At 44.0% G+C, this 22,277-nt stretch overlaps 1 protein-coding gene across 7 annotated transcripts in view; it reads right to left on the bottom strand.

The window, feature by feature from the left end:
• The window catches only part of LOC143291208 (uncharacterized), a 101,259-nt gene that overhangs the window by 52,634 nt on the left and 26,348 nt on the right, over window positions 1-22,277 (bottom strand). For 6 of the 7 annotated variants that reach the window (XM_076600954.1, XM_076600958.1, XM_076600957.1 and 3 more), the window contains 9 exons: window positions 21,905-22,052; window positions 21,299-21,412; window positions 17,978-18,093; window positions 17,048-17,123; window positions 14,874-14,957; window positions 13,646-13,858; window positions 12,702-12,868; window positions 10,596-10,685; window positions 7,196-7,395 (listed from right to left, as the gene is read on the bottom strand). In XM_076600954.1, coding sequence (XP_076457069.1) covers window positions 7,196-7,395; window positions 10,596-10,685; window positions 12,702-12,868; window positions 13,646-13,858; window positions 14,874-14,957; window positions 17,048-17,123; window positions 17,978-18,093; window positions 21,299-21,412; window positions 21,905-22,052 — 1,208 coding nt within the window. The remainder of the gene's footprint in view (window positions 1-7,195; window positions 7,396-10,595; window positions 10,686-12,701; window positions 12,869-13,645; window positions 13,859-14,873; window positions 14,958-17,047; window positions 17,124-17,977; window positions 18,094-21,298; window positions 21,413-21,904; window positions 22,053-22,277) is intronic. The other variant, XM_076600955.1, reaches the window with a different exon arrangement.

Below are 22,277 nucleotides of genomic sequence, written 5' to 3'. Positions count from 1 at the left end.
ACCATTCGCACACACACACACACACACACACACACACCACACACACACCACCACCCACACAAACACCCACCCACACAACTCCACCCTCTTCTGCAGCACCCGAACACAAACAGTGCGCACTCACTGAAGGAGTGGGGGACAGGGAAGGAGGGTGGGAGGAGTGGGGGGGGGGGACTAACTGAAACCCCCTCCTCCCCTTTTTGCAGTGCCTATGAAAAGCAACAGGGGAGAGAGCGGGCGGGTATAAATAGACGAGACACCTGTGTTGGGAGGGGGAAACCGAGCCAGGAATGCTCTCCCTGTAGAGCACAGCGGAACTGTAGTTGTACGCCTGCAGTGTAATATAAATGGTGTGTGTCGGAAGTTAAGTAGCTCAGTCATGCTGAGGATGCTTTGCTCCTAGAGCTTATTCATTAATAACGTGGGAGGGATGGTGGGGAGAGAGAGAGAGAGAGAGGGGGGGGAAGTGGAAGGGGTAGAGAGAGAGAATATACATGTATGCTTGTGTGCGTGCGTGCGTGCGTGCGTGCGTGTGTGTCTGTGTGTGTATATGTGTTTGCGTGCGTGCGCGCGCGCGTGTATGCATATCTGTTCGTCATTTTGCTTAACGTCTATCCACATAAAAAGATCATTTGTGATTTTAGACGAAATTCCATTATCTCTCCCCCCCCCCCCCCCCCCCCCCCCCCCCCCCCCCCCCCCCACACACACACACCCATGCCTTAAATCATCTTTCCCTGTTCCTCTCTCCTCAATTAGCATTGGAAAAAAAGAAAGAATATACACGAAATAAAATAAACTAACTAGCTAACCATTAGAATCACAACAAAGATCTGTGTGTGCGTGCGTGCGTGCGTGCGTGTGTGTGTGCGTGTGTGTGTTTGAGTGTGCCTATGCCTGTGTGCGTGCGTGCATGCGTGTGAGTGTTCTCATACATAACACGATTATGTCAGTGTTGAAGCAAACTGACGGGCGCACTGAATTGCCGAGTGGTTAAAGCGTTGGAGTTTCAATCTGAGGGTCCCGGGTTCGAATCTCGGTAATGGCGCCTGGTGGGTAAAGGGTGGAGATTTTTCCAATCTCTCAGGTCAACATATGTGCAGACCTGCTTGTGCCTGAACCCCCTTCACGTGTATACGCACGCAGAAGATCAAATACGCACGTTGAAGATCCTGTAATCCATGTCAGTGTTCAGTGGGTTTTGGAAACAGAAACATACCCAGCACACACACCCCCGAAAACGGAGTATGGCTGCCTACATGGCGGGGTAAAAACGGTCATACACGTAAAAGCCCACTCGTGTACATACGAGTGAACGTGGGAGTTGCAGCCCACGAACGTAGAAGAAGAAAAAGAACTGAGAAGAAGAAGAAGAAGCATGCTCAGTAGACGAACAGAGACAGCCACACAGACATCGCCAGACAGACACAGACACTGAGAGTCTCACTGAGTGAGAGAAAAAGAACCAGAGTTAAGAGGGGGAGAAAGAGGGACAGAGACAGGCACAGAAAGACACACACACACACACACACACACACACACACACACACACACACAGAGTCACACACACACACACGCACACCCCGTTTCCCCCTAAAACCACTGCCTCAGCTGACTTGCATTAAAGCTTCCCTGACCAACACCGCTCTTGCTGCCAAGGCGCTATCAGTATCAACTTCAAGAGAAGGGGTGTGGGGTGGGAGCAAGACAGACCACTCCTTCCCAAAAAGAGAGAGAGGGAGAGAAATGGGGGGGAGAGGGGGGGGGTTGGGGGGTGCAGAGCGGGGGGGGTGGGGGAGAAATAGAGAAAGAGAGAGAGGGGGGGGGCAGAGAGAGAGACAGCGACCTCAGGCCCAGAAAGACAACGGCACACGTGCAAAACACTGACGGCACAGCCAACACAAAGAACAAAGGCAGCAGTGAGACAACAGCACTGCACACCAACTATCACCAGACCAACAATCACTAGGCCAACAATCACCAGGCCAACAAATGGGACCCTGGACCAGACCGAGGGCGGAGGGGAGAAGGAGGGAGAGCAGGGGGGAGGGGGGGGGGGAGAAAGCAAGAAAACAAAAATAAAAATGGAGTGTTTTCCACCTCCACCATCACCATCACCACCACCACCACCAGCACTTCGGCTGGATTGTATGGAAGACACATTTCTCTGCTCCCTTCCCCCCACTCACATACATACAGGCGTGTGTGTGTGTGTGTGTGTGTGTGTGTGTGTGTGTGTGTGTGTGTGTGAGAGAGAGAGAGAGAGAGAGAGAGAGCATCTGTGTGTGTGTGTGTGTGTGTGTGTGTGTGTTTAAGTATCTGTGGTTGGTGTGTGTGTGTGTGCATGTATGTGTGTGTGTGTGTGTGTGTGTACCTGTGTGTGTGTGTGTGTGTGTGAGAGAGAGAGAGAGAGAGAGAGAGCATCTGTGTGTGTGTGTGTGTGTGTGTTTAAGCATCTGTGGTGTGTGTGTGTGTGTGCATGTGTGTGCGTGTGCGCGCATGTGTGTGTGTGTGTGTGTGTGTGTGTGTGAGCATCTGTCAGTGTGTGTGTGTGTGTGTGTGTGTGTGTGTGTGTGTGTGTGTGAGAGAGAGAGAGAGAGAGAGAGCATGTGTGTATGTGTGTGTGTGTGTGTGTATCTCTGTCAGTGTGTGTGTGTGTGTGTGTGTGTGTGTGTGTGTGTGAGTTCCATCAGTAACGAGCACCACCTGTGGATGGTGAAGGTGTGTGGACCTGACCTGTCAGCTATCTATTATCTCCCCTGCTCTCTGCCCATCTCTTTCACCTGAGGAGTTAGTGAGCATGGCACGTAACACATATCTAAACACACACACACACACCACTATACACATTCACTTACCCCCCCACAACACACACACACACACACACACACACCTGTGAATGCATGTGTGTTTGTGTGTATGTGTTGTGTATGTGTGTGTGGTGTGTGTGTGTGTATGCTTGTGTGTGTCTTGTGTGTGTGTTTGTGTTTGTGTATGTGTGTGTTTGTATTGCATCTGGTGTGTGTGTGTGTGTGTGTGTGTGTGTGTGTGTGTGTGTGTGTGTGTGTGCATTCAATCATGCGTGCATGTGCGTGGAAGCATGCACCTGTGAGAGAAAGAATGTGTGTGTGTGTGTGTGTGTGGGTGAGTGTGCGTGTGCGCGCGTGTAAGTGTTATTATCCGTCTGTCTGTCTGTCTGTCAGTGTGCAAGAGAAAGAGACAGCATGCACAAACATGCATACATAATACGTGGGCAGAGAACCCTGCTGGCTTGAGAAATACGTGTTCCTGTTCCGTGAAACAACAGAGGAAAGGGCAGAGGGCCGGAGACAAACAGCTCAGCAATAACCCTACGATCCATCTGTACCACAAACCACAAACAGGAAACATCTGTCATTGTCAGTACTGGCTCTGTGTGTGTGTGTGTGTGTGTGTGTGTGTGTGTGTGGAACTGTACAGTGAGCTCCCCTTCTGGTGCTTTAGTGTCTTGACATCGCGACAAGTGCCAATACTGATTATACAATAATAATAATAATAACAATACAAATAATAATTAGTACCCAAACAGTGCTGAATCTTGCGCAGAGAAAAATCAAAGTGCTTTCACATCTGTCATTCACACGCATGCATGACTCTAAACGTGAGAAACTGAAGACAAAGATTAGACAGGGGAGAGAGGCAATCTTGGGAAGAGAAGAGGTGGGTTTTAAGGCCAGACATGAAAGAGCCGAGTGCAGAGACCTGACGAAGCGAAAGAGGAAGTTCATTCCAAAAGTATGCTAATATTAATAGTAATAATATAATGATGATGATGATCATTAGCATAATAATAATAGTTATAATGTGGAGGAAAAATTTGATGATAATGACGATAATAGATTTGAAAAGAATATTGCATTGTATTGCACTGGAACGGATTGGATTCCTCCTTCAGTCACAACAGATTACTCTGTGTGAAATTCGGGCTGCTCTCCCATGGGAGCGTGTGTCACTACACTGTGAGCGCCACCCATTTAAAAAAAAAAAAAAATCTGCCCACAGTTTTATTTGTTTCCTTATCGAAGTAGATTCTTCTACAGACTTTTTGCCAGGGACAATCCTTTTGTTGCCGTGGGTTCTTTTACATGTGCTATGGATGCATGTTGCACATGGGACTATTGTCTCATCCGAATGACTAGAATCCAGACCACCATTCAAGGTGTAGTGGAGGGGAAGAAAATACTGTGACTGTGGGACTCGAACCAGTGTGCTCAGATTCTCTCGCTTTCTAGGCAGATGCGTTACCACTAGGCCATCACTGAACAGAATAGAATTGAATAGAATGTAACAGAATAAAATTGAATAGAATGTAACAGAATAAAAATCAGAATAGAATGGAACTGAATGGAGTAGAACAGAATATGTCTTCATCACCAAGTGTACCAGATTCACAAGGAATATTGGGAGGGGGAAGAGGAGGGGGTGTGGCGGTGGGATACAGTACATAAAATCAAAAAGTACTAACATGAATCAGAAATCGTACACAAACACAAATACAGTAGATTTCAGACAGATACGCAAAAACAAACAAGTGCTTGTACATGCACATGCTCAAACACGCATGCCCACACACAACAAAAGTCCACACATACATGCATACTACACCCTCCCCCCACCCACACATACGCACGCACGCACACACACACACACACACACACACACACACACACAAGCACACACACTCACACACACTCACACACACCCATACACACACGACCCCTCCACACACACCATATCAAGTCATTTGCTTTCTTGAACATAAATTACACATTCAATGTGGGGCTGATGACTAGGTCTACAGTTAAACAGTTGCTGGTTGAACAATTATCTTTTATACACTTTGAGTTGCTCCAAGAGACAAGGCACTGACTGCATTGGGGAAGAAAATATTGAAAAAGCTATCGGCCTTACATATGTTTCTGAGCCAGAACAACAGCAAAGGCTGACACACTTTCAATGAAAGCTGTGTAGAAGTCAACCAATATCTATTTTTTGAAGTTACACATTTTTGAGGGGGCGAAGAAAGTACAGACCTTCTTGTGCTTTCTTAATAAATTTGTCCAGATTTTTCTCTCATTTTAAATAAATAAAAAAGGTCAGTCCAGGTAATTTTACTTCAAAGATAATCTGTACTTGCTTGTCTTTAGTTAATGACAAGAGGTATGGGATCTTCCTTAAATATACTTTTTTTTCTCTTTTTTATCAATTCTTTTGTTTTTTTATGATGAGTAACAGGCTGTTCTGAACATATCAAATGACAATACTTCTTCCCTGTACTTTGACTCCTTACTGTTGGTAATCAGCCCTTCTGGAGTTAAGTCAATGGCAAACCATGGTATATCACTCACTGTGAGTTGCACAGTCATGTTTCAATACTGAATACAACAGTGGGGGTAGAACACATCTGTGCTGTGAATACAGACAGAGGCCGTGAGGTCACCAACTGTAACGACTTGTAGTCTGCATCTTGGAAAATCTAGGACCCATGCACACATTGATTCAGGCAGTGAGAGTTCTTTCAAGTTCAAGTATAGCTTTGATGGTACTATTGTGCTGAATGCAGAGCTGTAGTCAATGAAAGGGATCCTAGCACAGCTGTTGGAATAGTTTTTAGATGTCTGAGAAGTGGCTCTTTTGCTGTCTGTGCACACAGGGGTGGCACTAGTTTCTGGTGTACCTGTTGCTAAGAATTGTCAGAGATGAACATTGAATTTTCAGCGAAGAGGCAAAGAGATGGTCAAAAGTACGTGGTTAATGACCGTTGGAGAACATGTCAATGTTGGTCACCATGTGCAGAAGATCCCTGAAGGGAGATCACGGAATGTGTGTGTGCGTGTGTGTGTGTGTGTGTGTGTGTGTGCGTGTGCGTGTGTGTATGTGTGTGTGCATGTGCGTGTGTGTGTGTGTGTGTGTGTGTGTGTGTTTATATGCATGTGTGTGAGCATGTGCATGCACATGTATGTGTACAAATGCATATGTGCACACACTGTGTTCATGTGCATAAAAAATAACATGCGTGTCTACACAGGTGCCTGTTAGCAACAAAAGCTGTGCACGTGTGAGCATATCTATGGTCAGCATATATATACATTTTTCTCCATGCTCTTTAGGAAAGTGCTGCAGATCGGACGACCGCTAAAACAGAAACTTCTTCAACTATCACACCACATGAGCATGATCTTACATATACCTAAGTCACTGCTCAGAGGTATAAAAAGTATGCTCACAATGACCAGTCTCACCTTATTCACAAAGACAGGTCTTACGTTGTTATCAATACACCATGACAGTTTCAGTTTCTCAGAGAGGTGTCACTGTGTTCAGACAAATCCACTTAACTCACTCAGTACGGCCAGTCCTCTCTTCTCCACTACACAGACCCTTCGGATGTCCAGTGGGTGTCTGAATGACCCAACATTTAGCTTCCGTCGTCAGAACTGTGGTATTCTTTGTCAACATTCACCTCTTCAGTATAAGAGCGTTCCCCTTGCAATATTTTGATGATGGTAATTGGGATGAAACACTGTTAACGTCGTCTCTTTCGCCATTCGTATGGAGAGAGTTAAGCTGCACCACATCTCCAAGGCAGATGCCCGACCAGCAGCATAACCCAACGCGCTTAGTCAGGCCTCAAGTGCAACTATCAGAGTGGACTTCTTTGACAGAATTTTGCCAGAGGACAACACTTTTGTTGCCACGGTTCTTTTTCAGTGCGTCAAGTGTGTGCTGATTACAAGACCTCAGTTTATCGTCTCATCCAAATGACTAGATGCTCAGTTTCATTTTCCAGTCAAACTCGGGGCATCAGGAAAGGGCGAGAGCAGGATTTGAACCCTGACCCTCACAGATACTGTTTTGGGAGTTAGCATCTTAACCATTCTGCCACTTTCCTCTAAGTTACACAATGACAGGCCCAACCTCATTGACAGTGACAGGTATCACCTTAGTAAAAAAAAAATTAAAAAAAATAAAAAAAAAATGGAAAGGAAATATAAGGAGAGGAAGGAAGCACAATATTACAAACAAAAACACACATGACCATAACACACAAACACACACAAAACACACCATAAAACACAGACACACACACAAACACATACAACACACACACACAACACACACACACACACAAACACACTCTAACCATCTGTCTCACCTGCCCGAAGCAAACAGATCATCCACCTCCTCCTCATCTTCAAACAGACCACCAGACTTGGGCACAGCGGCCACAGCAGAGGAGGGTTTGGCAGCGGCAGGGGCTGCAGCAACCTTTGGCGCCGGTGTGACAGAGCTGCTGGACTTGGTGCTGCTGCTGCGTGACTTCTCCTCTGGGACAGTGTCTTCCTCCTCTTCCTCCTGCACACAGGATCTCCCACGTCAACACTTGTACAAACCTGCTGGTGCCTGAACCCCCTTTGGGTGTATTAGATCAAATATGCACGTTGATCTCCCACGTCAACACTTGTACAGACCTGCTGGTGCCTGAACCCCCTTTGGGTGTATTAGATCAAATATGCACGTTGATCTCCCACATCAAAACATGTACAGACCTGCTGGTGCCTGAACCCCCTTTGGGTGTATTAGATCAAATATGCACGTTGATCTCCCACGTCAACACATGTACAAACCTGCTGGTGCCTGAACCCCCTTTGGGTGTATTAGATCAAATATGCACGTTGATCTCCCACATCAAAACATGTACAGACCTGCTGGTGCCTGAAAACCCTTCGTGTGTAAACACATACAGTAGATCAAATATACACTCTGATCTCCCAGGTCAACACATGTACAGACCTGCTAGTGCTTGAACCCCCTTCATGTGTATATGCATGCAGTAGATCAAATACGCCCATTGTTCTCCCAGGTCAACATATGTACAGACCTGCTAGTGCCTGAACCCCCTTTGTGTGCATATGCAAGCAGTAGATCAAATACACACATTAAAGATCATGTAATATATGTCAGCGCCTGGAGTGTTATGGAAACAAGAACAAACCCAGCATGCACACCACCAAAAACGGAATATGGCTGCCTACTTGGCGGGGTAAATAAACAAAACGGTCATACACATAAAAAAAAATGTAACATGTTTGTCTGAGTGTGTATGTGTACATGCCTGAAATCTGAATGACACAGAAAACAAATGATGAGTGCCCAATGGCAGCCGTCAGTCAGCTCAACCAGAGTAAGCAGCCTGTTGTGCAAATGACCCTGTGTTTGTAAAGGGCTTAGAGCTTGGTCTCCGGGTAGGATAGGTGCTGTATAAGTATCCATATCATACCATCACATACACACACTTTTTTTTTTTTCTTTTTTTTGCAACAAACATTTCTTCTTTTTTTTTTTTTTTTTTAAACTCTCACAGCCACAGGCAACTTTCTTTGACTAGACTGGCACTGCCATAGGCAGTAACTTTCGTCAACATCAAGGGGTCATGCTGACAAGACCATTTTTCACATTGTAACAAAGCTTGACTGCTGCAGCCAGTTTCCCCTCCAACAGAACAATGACTAACCTCTGCCCCCCCCCACCCCCCCAACAACCGAGTTTGAAGTGAAGAGTCCATTGTGTTGTTCTGACATGAACCCAAGCATGACTGAGACTGAGAGCATCCTATGTAAAATATTTGGTGCTGGGGAGTGTTCTTCACACAGAAACTTGGTGGTGAAAGACTTGATAGATATTCATATACAGGGCGTCCCAAACTTCTAGAATCCTAATACAAAAGAATATTTATTGATGACAGTTTGACAGAACATGTTCAGAGTGACCACCATTATCATATACTTATTTTTTTCTTCATCACCCAGAAGAGAAAAGGAAAACAACAGAAATCAGAATGATTCCAGACTTTTGGGATACCCTGTGCATTCTTCTCACTGTCCACATGTACATATATGAACCACCCCTGATACTTGTTCACACAGAGACATCTTCATCACCCAAGAAAGAAAACTAAAATGAAGGAAATCATAATGATTCCAGACTTTTAGGACACCCTGTGCATTCTTCTCACTGTCCACATGTGTGTGTGTGTGTGTGTGTGTGTGTGTGTGTGTGTGTGTGTGTGTATGAACCACCCCTGACACTTGATCATACAGAGACATCTTCATCAGAAAAGAAAAGGAAAGAAATCAGAATGATTCCAGACTTTTGGGACACCCTGAGGCATTCTTCTCCTTCTCCTCCCTTAATTAACTGTGTGACAAGTCACTGGGTAGGGGAGGGGGTGTGGCGCACATGAGAACTGTTCACCAGATTCCTCCAGGTTGTGCATCAAAGCCTGGGTCTCTGCATGCAGACTGTACACACACACCCCTGGGACAATCAGCAGTCAACATGAAACACCCCCTCACCCTCCAACCACCCTCCACCCCAACAAAATGAGAAAAATACAAGAGAGTTGTGAAATGGAACCAAAAGAGGCATACACACTTAAGCATGGGCTCACAGAAAAATATATCTGTGTATACATTTGTGTCTACTGTGCAAGTGTACATGTGAATGTCTGTGCACTGGTTAACTCACTCCGGACGACGGAACGCTACTGCGGTTTCGACAATTAACATTTATTTCCCCACATTTTGCTCATGGGGTAGCATAAAAATCGCAGCTACACCAGGCATTGCGAACGTGTCAAGGGTTGAATGGAAAGTTTCTTCATGAGGTTCCGTAAATATACACTCAACAGCCAGCCACTGACCTTGGTACTCCACATGACAAGCTAATTTGCATACATATCGAAAGTAGCGTCACACACGATACAAGTGGCAATTTTGGAGCAAACTAGATCACGACAGCGGCTTTTTACTGCTGCTGAAGTGATTGAAATGCTTCAAACTGAAGGTTTCAACATGGATGAGGATGATGAAGACATTGAACAAAGTATCTGCAGTGAAGAAAGCTACCAGCAAGAAGTGCTGACAGTGACTCAGCTTCTGAGGGCTGTGAAGAGAGGGAGGGGGTGGGCATACACACGACGTGAGAGGAGGGGTCAGTGGGTCAAGTACAGGGAGTTTCATTCAGTTACTTTGTGTTTTTTGTGATTTTTTTCCAAACCCTAACAAATGGGTTGTCTGCAGGGGAAAGCAAGGGAGAAAACTATTTGGCTGGAGTGAGTTAAACAAAGTGATAAAGAAGAGGCCCACAACTCATCAGGAGAAGAATACTGAAGACGCACAGTATGAACATGTGTGTCATCCTCACAATTCTGCCAACCCTCCCCGTTTTCTTTTTAACTCAGCAGATATGGAGTGGTGTGTGTTCATCAACTGGTCCACGATTTTGTCTCCTTGAAACTGAACCTCAAACTGCCAAGGGTGGTTCATACCTATACATGTGGACAGACAGCGTAACTACCTGAAGACATATCAGGGGTGGTTCCTACACAGGTGCCTGCAGGTGTCAATGGCACCTGGTGGGGGAGAGGATGCAGCAAAAGCCAGCATGGATTACAGGATCTTTAACATGTGTATGTGACCTGTAATGAGGAAGAAGGTTCAAACACTAGCAGATGTGCTGATCTCAGCAGAGGAGAGACTGATGGGAGGTCTTACCTCACTTTCCGAGCCGGGGCGCTGCTTTTTCAGTGCTGCCAGTAATGGGTTGCCCCCTCCTCCAAACATGGACACTGCTCCTGCAGGCATCTGGGTCAAAACACAACACACTGTGTAGTGCTGGGTTGTGTTGTGCTGCGCTGTGTTATGTTGTGTCATTTTGTACTGTACTGCACTGTACTGTACTGTACTGCACTGTACTGTACTGTACTGCACTGTACTGTACTGCACTGTACTGTACTGTACTGCACTGTACTGTACTGCACTGTACTGTACTGTACTGCACTGTACTGTACTGTACTGCACTGTACTGCACTGTACTGCACTGCACTGTACTGCACTGTACTGCACTGCACTGTACTGCACTGTACTGCACTGCACTGTACTGCACTGCACTGCACTGCACTGTACTGCACTGTACTGTACTGCACTGCACTGTACTGTACTGTACTGTACTGTACTGTACTGCACTGCACTGTACTGCACTGTACTGCACTGTACTGTACTGCACTGTACTGCACTGCACCGTACTGTACTGTACTGTACTGTACTGTACTGTACTGTACTGTCATGTACTGTACTGCACTGTACTGTACTGTACTGCACTGTACTGTCATGTACTGTACTGCACTGCACTGTACTGTACTGCACTGTACTGCACTGCACTGTACTGTACTGCACTGTACTGCACTGTACTGCACTGTACTGTACTGCACTGCACTGCACTGTACTGCACTGTACTGTATTGTATTGTATTGTATTGTATTGTATTGTATTGCACTGGATTGAATTGTATTGAATATCATTATACTATACTGCACTGCACTGCACTGTACTGCACTGCACTGCACTGTACTGCACTGTACTGTACTGTACTGTACTGTACTGTATTGTACTGCACTGCACTGCACTGCACTGCACTGTACTGTACTTTGCTGTGTTGTGTTGTTGTATTGTACTTCATTGCACTGAATATATTGTACTGTACTGTGTCGTACTGGATTGCATTGCATTGCAAATATATTGCATTGCATTGCAGTGTACTGTACAAATTGTAATGCAATGCATTGTATTGTGCTGTATTGTACTGTATCACATTGCGCTGTACTGCACTGTACTACACTGTACTGCATTGTGTTGTAACGTACCGTATTGTACTGAATTCTATTGTTCTGTGTTGTATCTAATTTCACTTACTGTACTGCCCTGTATTGTATTGCATTGTAATATAAATTATCATATTCTGCTGTCCACAAGTGCATTCGTTTCACTATCAAAAAAGACTTTTCTAAAGAATTTTGCTGGGGACAGAAAGTCTTATGACAACACTTAAAGACACATAGCAAAAAACAACAACCCCCCAAAAAAAATCAAGAAAAAATCCCACCAAAAAACAACAACAGCAGCAAAAAATAACTAACAAAAAAACCCAGAAAAGTATCAAGTATTCCACAGGTAAAATGATTAAGGATGAATAAAACTGGTCGTTTTTCTGTTCCTTCCAGCCCCTCTCCCCTGTTTTACTGTCTGTTATTCCCAAGCGGAGCAAGGGGTGGTGGTGGTGGGGGGGGGTCTATGCATAGGTCAGGCATCCTCCTTCCTTTTAGATTTTCAAAAAAAGAAGTGGGGTGGTGTATATATATGTATGTATATATATATATATATATATATATATATATATATATATATATATATAGCCACCTCACTATTGGTATACATGTTTTGCACTCTGCATGCTTTGACGTGTCCTTGAAACTGACACTGAAGCTCACTCACAACTAAGTTTTAATCCACACACACACACAAGCTCACATTTTTCTGTTATCACTTATAATGAAAAGACTAATAAAAAAAACACAAAAAAACGAACACACACACATACTCCTCTCCCATCCCCCGACCCTTATATTAACATAAACACAAACCACCAGCTCATATATGATGAAAAGATAGACAAAAAAACAAACGAACACACACACACACACACACTCCCCTCCCATCCTCCTCCCCCCACCACAAACACAAAGCACCAGCTCTCCAGCCAGTCCTGAGGGGAATCTGGCCAAAGACTGGTTGCATGTGTAGGCATGATGAAGCAGTCCCCACCTTCTTTCCCTTGGCCTTGGGTTTCTGTTCTGTGTCCACGGTGGTCGCCGCCTCCTGAGGGGGAGGTGGCCTGGTCGAGGCCATGGATCCAAACAGGTCGTCCTCGTCCTCGTCCTCCGCAAACAGGTCTGTCTTCGTCACCGCCGTCTTCTTCACAGCTGGTACCTCTGTGACAAGCAGTCACCTTCACTGTGTCAATGTCTGTGTGTGAGTGTGCTTGTGAGTGGTGGTAAAATGTGTGTATTGGGGGTAGGGTGGGGCTGGGTTGGGGCTGGGGGTGGCATCAGTGTGTGTGTGTGTGTGTGTGTGTGTGTGTGTGTGTGTGTGTTTTGCCTATCAAAACTGCACAAGTGAGAAAAGCATGGTGTATCAAATACACACAGACAATGGGCTGTGGGCCATGGGCACATATCTATACTTCCAAACACAGGAGTGGATTTGTGTTTTGCTGCAGTTTTATTTCATTTTATTTCTGTATTAAAAGTGCTTTCATTGAGATAAGAATCTCTCGATGTGATCAAAATGACACATTCCACTTTCAGATCTAAGCATAATCTTTGGAAAAAGAGTTCACCGAATCAACACAGCACAGATGAGAAACAGGGCTTTCAATGTTGAAATGGAGATGGCAAAAAGGTAGGAACATTTCTTTTTTCTCCGATTTTATCATCAGATACATTGGCAGTAGCATTACAACAGCCACGGCTGAACACATCACATCTTAATCTCTGGAACAGTTTTTTTTTTCCCTGAGACATTTACATCAGAAAAATTTTAAAATAAAGGACAATTTGAAAAAAAAAAAAAAAAAAAAAAAAAAGTTGGAAACTGTGAAAAGTCAGACATTTTTCATCCCTGATTAATACTCTTCACAATCTTTCCCTACACAACCCACATCCATCACTGACTGCACACTTTTTCACCCTCCCCAAACCATCACTGACCTTTCGACGGCGGTTTGGACGAGCGCTGTGAGCTGAACAAGTCGTCTTCATCATCTTCATCGTCGAACAAACCACCACCTCCACCGCCGCCGCCAAACTTTTTGTCAGGGACTTTACTGGGTGCAGCTGATCCTGTGGAACTGTTAGTGCCTTTCCGTTCTCGTGGCTGGTCCCCGTGCTTTGCTGATGATGTGAACAAGTCGTTGTCTCCCCCTGAACACAAGATGAATGAAGGATGATGAATGATATGGATACTTATACAGCATCTATCCTCGGTTGGAGACCATGCTCTATGCACAGTCCAAACAAGGGATCATTTGCACAACAGGCTGCCTACCTGGGTAGAGCCAACTGACAGCTGCCATTGGATGCTTATCATTCGTTTCCTGTATTATTCAATCAGATTTCTGGCATGCACACACACACACACACTCAGACAGACATGTAACATTTACGTGTTCGACTGCTTTATTTATTCACCCCACCATGTAGGCAGTCATTCTGTTTTCGAGGGTGTGCATGCTGGGTATGTTCTTGTTCTATAACCCACCGAATGTTGACATGGATCACAGGATCTTAAACATGTGTATTTCACCTTCTGCGTGTGTATACAGACAAAGGGGGTTCAGGCATTAGCAGGTCTGCATATATGTTAACCTGTGAGATAAGAAAAATCACCACCCTTTACCCACCAGGCGCTGTTACTGAGTTTTGAACCCAGACCCTCACACTGAAAGTCCAACGCTTTAGCCACTCGGCTATTGCGCCCAAGATCCCAAGCTGCCATCTGAGATAAGCACTATCTGACTGATTCAAAGACCTTAGGACTACAGAATCATTTGAACTCAAACATTCACATGTAGGCGTGAGCGAAAAAAAAAAAATTCTGTTCTCACCTACAGATAAATACATGCAAACATTCTGTGTAAAACAGAGGTAAATGCAAAAGAAGCCAATGCACACACTGTAATGACACAGGCACACAAACATGCTCACACACACACACACTCACTCACTCACACACACACACACACACACACACACACACTCACATACACACACACACACACACACACACACACACACACACTGTCACACATTCCCCCTGTCCACAAAACCACAACCCCATAAAATCCCACTCTTAACACATGAGTGAACGTGCGAGTCGCAGCCCACAAATGAATACGACGATGAAGAAAAACAAACAGAGACACCAGCAGCATCTCACCTCCAAATATGGACACGGCTCCCTTGGGAACCTTTTTCCCGCTGGCAGTGCGAGGCCTGCTCTCCTCAACAGCCACTTCCTCACCTGTCCACATCACACACACACACATGAATGCACATGCGCATACACACACAGAAATGTTTTTACAAAATCTGCAGTTCCATCTGGTTTCATTTGGAAATGTTTCGTGTGTACCAATCAACTTATTTTTGAAACTGTTCAGAGTTTAATTAGGAGCCAATGTTTTATGTGTAACAATCAACTTATTTTTGAAACTGTTCAGAGTTTAATTAGGAGCCAATGTTTTATGTGTAACAATCAACTTATTTTTGAAACTGTTCAGAGTTTAATTAGGAGCCAATGTTTTATGTGTACCAATCAACTTATTTTTGAAACTGTTCAGAGTTTAATTAGGAGCCAATGTTTTATGTGTACCAATCAACTTATTTTTGAAACTGTTCAGAGTTCAATTAGGAGCCAATGTTTTATGTGTACCAATCAACTTATTTTTGAAACTGTTCAGAGTTTAATTAGGAGCCAATGTTTTATGTGTACCAATCAACTTATTTTTGAAACTGTTCAGAGTTTAATTAGGAGCCAATGTTTTATGTGTACCAATCAACTTATTTTTGAAACTGTTCAGAGTTCAATTAGGAGCCAATGTTTTATGTGTACCAATCAACTTATTTTTGAAACTGTTCAGAGTTTAATTAGGAGCCAATGTTTTATGTGTACCAATCAACTTATTTTTGAAACTGTTCAGAGTTTAATTAGGAGCCAATGTTTTATGTGTACCAATCAACTTATTTTTGAAACTGTTCAGAGTTCAATTAGGAGCCAATGTTTTATGTGTACCAATCAACTTATTTTTGAAACTGTTCAGAGTTTAATTAGGAGCCAATGTTTTATGTGTAACAATCAACTTATTTTTGAAACTGTTCAGAGTTTAATTAGGAGCCAATGTTTTATGTGTACCAATCAACTCATTTTTGAAACTGTTCAGAGTTTAATTAGGAGCCCCTTTGGCTCTCTGTTGTAATGTTACTGCTTAGTTTGTTCTAGTTCATAATTCTTTTTTCTTTAAAAAAATCTTTCTCAATGCAAATTGGGGAGAGAGAGAAATAGGGAATGCAGCGATAACATGAGGCACGGGTGAGGTGGGGAAGGTGATGGATTATTGTCTAAAATCACAAGTGTGGATAGAGGTTAACAAAAGAATAAACACACACACACAAACTGGATTTTTAAGATCACAAAGTGACCGTGAGAAAAAAAGGGTCTCTCAAATGTCAGCTGCTGCTCTCATTGTGGATTTGTCTTGACAATGCAAGAATCCTTTTTAGAACCACAAACATGGTGTTACACACACACATGCACACACATGTGCGTGCATACACATATATGCGCACATGTGCACACACACACACAAAATCACATACACAAACACTCTTAGACAAACACAGACACAATCACACACACAATTCACACGTGCACAATGCACATACACACACTTACACACACACACACATACACTGCACATACACTCACAATGCATACACACACTATGACAGTAGGACAATCAACAATCTAACCAAATGCACCAACCATAAATTGATCAGTCATGTAATTATAATCCTTTGGCCACACACAAATCACCTGGAGTGGTGGCTCAGTGGCAACATGTCCACATATGAAGCCAAAGAATATGAGCTCACGGGATTGGATCGAATCCCACGTTCGGCATTATCTTCTCCCCATCCACCAGACCTTGAGCAGTGGTCTGGTCACTGGTCATTCGAACAAGACGATAAACCACAGTCCTGTGTGTAGCATGCACTTAGTGCATGTAAAAAAAAAAAAACACCCAAACCCACAGCAACAAAAGGGTTGTCCCTGGCATATTTCTATCCAAAAATCCACTCTGGCAGGAAAAAACAAACACAGGCAGGCAGACAGAAAGATAAAAGAGTAACACACTGTCTGTAGGGACAGCAACCCGAATTTCACAGACAGAAATCTGTTGTGACAAAAGAGTAATACAATACAATGCAATACAATACAATACGATACAGTACAATAGTAATACAATAGTCATACAACACAATACAACCCAATGCTAAACAATACAACACCATGACACCCATGCACCACCACCAGGCAAACAACATCCATACCTCCAGAGCTCTCTGGTACAGGGGCGGCCGCTGGTTTGGTCTTTTTACTGCTGGGGCTGTCGTCAAACAGGCCTCCCTGGTCACACACACACACACACACACACACACACACACAGACACAGACACACACAACACACACACACACACAAAACATACACACACACACACACAACACACACACACACACACAAACATGCACAAAACACACACACACACAGACACAGACACACACACACACACACACACACATACACACACACACACACACACACACACACACAACATACACACACCACGCACACAGTCACAGACACACGTCAATAAAAACAATCCATCAAATCACCATCAAAGCACTGGCAATTGTCTACTGACACCTTACAATGTTTTGACCATAAACTGATCTGCTATCCAACTGTAACATTTTGGCTATAAAATTATCAGCTGTTTAACTAGAATGCCATATTTACAAAATACTCAGCTATCTAACCCCAATGCACTGGCTGTAAACTAACCAGCTGTTTAAACATTATGCCCTGGCTAAAACCACCATCAAAACATCAGCTATTGTCTACTGACACTTTACAATGCCTTGGCCATAAAGCGATCTACTGCCTAACTATGAAACCTTGGCTGTAAAATAAAGATCGAGCAGACGAAGAATCTCCACATTCGACAAAAGTTGCTTGAAAAACATTTGGACATAAAACTTTGAAAAAATTACATGCAAAACAATATTCAGTTTCTGAAACGGAACCAATACTCGTATGGGAAGTCACTCTATTGTTGGCAAATGTGTGTAAAGTTCGAGGACTGATAAGAGTTGACTTGTATCTCAGCGGTGCACAACACTGATGGAGTACAGCTGTACACATGTTTCGTCACTGATGTGTGAAGCATCATGTTCATCATCGTCTTCAAACCGTCACTTACCGCATCGTCATCCTCATCGTCGTCAAACAATCCTTTGCTGCTGGAAAAGAGGCCCCCTGGTTTACCAAACAGGTCATCTTCCTCTGCCTGCATGCTCTGACCAAACAGGTCTGCTTCTGGAAAACGTCAAACAACAGACCTCAACAAAAGTAAAGTACTGCCATGATTTACAGTTTAAAAGAAATCATATCAATGACAAATTATATCATGACAAAAATCCACAATCATGATAATCATCATCACCATCATCAAAACAAAACATGTCATATGCATAATATTCAAAGTAATCACAAAACTACAAATGTCACCATGATATCAAAAAATGGTATTGGCCACCCACTGAGGTATTTTGCCATTCCCCTATGAGATGATGAATTCTGTTTAATGTCCTATCACACATACTGGTGATTGTAGACATTAAGGAGAATGTAACGATTTTTACGTCTGAGTGTTACCACTTAGGGGAGGAGGGTGAGGGGGTGAATGGCGAGTTCGGGCAAACTGGGTACTGGAGGGTGGAATTTGAATTTGAATTTGAATTGCCCTACAACTGATCAGGTTTTAGATGTTTTTCTTTGTTGTTTTCTACTGTTCATGGGCTGCAGCTCCCAAGTTCACTTGTACCTACAACCAGGCTTTTAAGTGTGGCAATTTTATCCCACCACTTATGCAGCCCTACTCCGTTTTCAGAGGCATGCATACTGAGTAAGCTTGAATTTCCACAACCTTCTGAACGCTGTCATGGATTACAGGATCATTAAAGTGTGTATACAATGTTCTGTATACAAAGGGGGTTCAGGCACTAGCTTCTAGTTTCTACATAACGACGCAATAATGTGTACAAATTATGTAACTTGAATATAATTATAGAAAAGAGAATGACAAAGTAATAAAAACATCACTATTCCACAATCACAATGTTTATTGCAACTATCATTTGTGTATGTGCCCATTTACAAACAACCCAAAGTGAAATGATAAGCTCATTCACACTCACACCATGTATCTTGGAAAGATTCCTTCTCTTTTTTTTTTTTTTTAAACGTTTTGCAGCAAAAAGATGACAATGAATGCAAAACCCCACTGTCAAATCACATTGTGTGGTTTATAGCCCTGATGACCAACCACAAAGCAGCCATTTCAGGGTTTTTCGCGCTCAGCTGGGCTATGAGCAACATCATTTGATTCGATTTGACAGGTGCAGTGGTCACATGGTTTCAGCGCTGGATTTTTACCAGTGTTTCCTGAGTTTGATGCCCGGTTTTGGATCCCCTGGTGTGTTAAGGACGGAGATTTTTCTAATCTCCCAGCAAGTGTCTGAACCCACTCTGTGTGTTTTTGTTTGCATAGAATCAAATGAACAGGTTAAAGATCCTACAACCCATGTTGGTGTTTGGCAGTTTTGGAAACAAGAACGTACCCAGCATGCTCACCCCGTATAATGGAGTATGGTAGTCTGCATGGCAGGGTAAAAATGGTCATACATGTGGAAGTCCACTCATAGATCGTGGGAGTTGCGGCCCACAAACACAGAAGAAGAAGATTTGATTACATTTCATGTCTCTTCAGAAGAAAATGAGACAGATTGGGAGGACAAAGAGGAGGCACCAGAGGCTCTGGTGCAGGAAGAAATTGTCATCAGAATCATCAGAAGCAGTATAGCCAAATCTCTCAGCTGGTGTGGTGGACTCTCCTCCTCTTCTTCTTCTGCGTTCGTGGGCTGCAACTCCCACGTTCACTCGTATGCACACGAGTGGGCTTTTACGTGTATGACCGTTTTTACCCCGCTATGTAGGCAGCCATACTCCGTTTTTGGGGGTGTGCATGCTGGGTATGTTCTTGTTTCCATAACCCACCGAACGCTGACATGGATTACAGGATCTTTAACGTGCGTATTCAATCTTCTGCTTGCATATACACACGAAGGGGGTTCAGGCACTAGCAGGTCTGCACATATGTTGACCTGGGAGATCGTAAAAATCTCCACCCTTCACCCACCAGGCGCCGTCACCGTGATTCGAACCTGGGACCCTCAGATTGACAGTCCAACGCTTTGACCACTTGGCTATTGCGCCCGTCGGTGTGGTGGACAAAGCAGACAGACTGAGCGCGAAAAACCCTGAAATGGCTGGTTTGTGGTTGGTCAGCAGGGCTATAAACCACACAATGTGATTTGAATTTCCTCACATCTCTGTTTGTCATATTTACTGTCTTACACTGTTATCTGACGGTTTACCTCCATCATCCTCCACTGATCTGAATTTCCTCACATCTGTTTGTCATATCTACTGTCTTACGCTGTCATCTGACGGTTTACCTCCATCCTCCTCCACTGATCTGAATTTCCTCACATCTGTTTGTCATATCTACTGTCTTACGCTGTCATCTGACGGTTTACCTCCATCCTCCTCCACTGATCTGAATTTCCTCACATCTGTTTGTCATATTTACTGTCTTACGCTGTTATCTGACTGTTTACCTCCATCATCCTCCACTGATCTGAATTTCCTCACATCTGTTTGTCATATCTACTGTCTTACGCTGTCATCTGACGGTTTACCTCCATCATCCTCCACTGATCTGAATTTCCTCACATCTCAGTCAGTTTGTCATATCTACTGTCTTACGCTGTCATCTGACGGTTTACCTCCATCCTCCTCCACTGATCTGAATTTCCTCACATCTGTTTGTCATATCTACTGTCTTACGCTGTCATCTGACGGTTTACCTCCATCCTCCTCCACTGATCTGAATTTCCTCACATCTGTTTGTCATATCTACTGTCTTACGCTGTCATCTGACGGTTTACCTCCATCCGCCTCCACTGATCTGGATTTCCTCACATCTGTTTGTCATATCTACTGTCTTACGCTGTCACCTGACGGTTTACCTCTATCCTCCTCCACTGATCTGGATTTCCTCACATCTGTTTGTCATATCTACTGTCTTATGCTGTCATCTGACGGTTTACCTCCATCCTCCTCCACTGATCTGAATTTCCTCACATCTGTTTGTCATATCTACTGTCTTACGCTGTCATCTGACGGTTTACCTCCATCATCCTCCACTGATCTGGACCTCCATCCGCCTCCACTGATCTGGATTTCCTCACATCTGTTTGTCATATCTACTGTCTTACGCTGTCACCTGACGGTTTACCTCTATCCTCCTCCACTGATCTGAATTTCCTCACATCTGTTTGTCATATCTACTGTCTTACGCTGTCATCTGACGGTTTACCTCCATCCTCCTCCACTGATCTGAATTTCCTCACATCTGTTTGTCATATCTACTGTCTTACGCTGTCATCTGACGGTTTACCTCCATCCTCCTCCACTGATCTGGAATGCTTGCCTTTGCCCTTTCCTTTCCCTTTCTTCTCTTTCTTTTTGTTCTCTTTCTTCTCCTCCGTCTTTTTGGCTTTGCTGTCTGCACCTGGTCAACAAAAAGGTAGGAGTTGTGAATGTTCTGGTTTTTGTGGCTGAACATGGTCTGTGTGATTGTGAGTGTTTGAGGGGATTTGTGTGTGTGTGTGTGTGTGTGTGTTCGTTTGAGTGTCTGAATGTATGTGTATGTGTGTGTTTGTGTGTGTGAGTCACTGCATGTGCTAGTCATTGCATGTGTGTGTGTGTGTGTGACTGAGTGTTTGAGAGACTGTAAGCATGATTGTATGTGATTGTGTTTGTGCGTTTTTGTGTGTGTGCATGTGTGTGTGATGACACATAGCAGCCTACACATATGCATGTACACAAGCTCACACACACATGCACACACATACACACAAACACACAGAACCACAACCCCCTTCCCAAACAAACATTATCAACAACACCAACACCAACAACAAAACCAAACTCCCACAGTCCCAAGACCTGAACTAAATCCGTCCGAATGCCACACCCACACCCGTGCAAGCAAACAACTCACGGGTGGCCTTGACCTCTTGCTCCCCCCACTCATCCGCCTCTCCCTCCTCCTCGCTGTCAGGGGGGCGGGACGGAGGCTTTGGCACTGCCGCTCCGAGTCTGGCCGCAAGTTCTGACGCAAAGTCCCCCCCGCTCTTCGGCCGACCCTGCTGGACACACCGATTGTTGTGTGCCACCAAGGGAGACACGACTCAACACTCTAACAGTTAACTGATATTCACAACATGCAAAAACCTGGCTAAATCTGCAGCAAGCTATTTCTAGCTATGCTCAAAAAAAAAACATCAATCGGGTCAAAATTAAGATTTTTTTCAAAATTTGCATTTTTGAAGTCTTATCTTTGCTGTTGGTAAGTATTCTAGCATAAAACTGTC

This window comes from Babylonia areolata, chromosome 16 (assembly GCF_041734735.1).
Source record: "Babylonia areolata isolate BAREFJ2019XMU chromosome 16, ASM4173473v1, whole genome shotgun sequence".
In the NCBI taxonomy this organism is placed as follows: Eukaryota; Metazoa; Mollusca; class Gastropoda; order Neogastropoda; family Buccinidae; genus Babylonia; species Babylonia areolata.
This window is presented reverse-complemented; position numbering and strand designations above follow the sequence as displayed.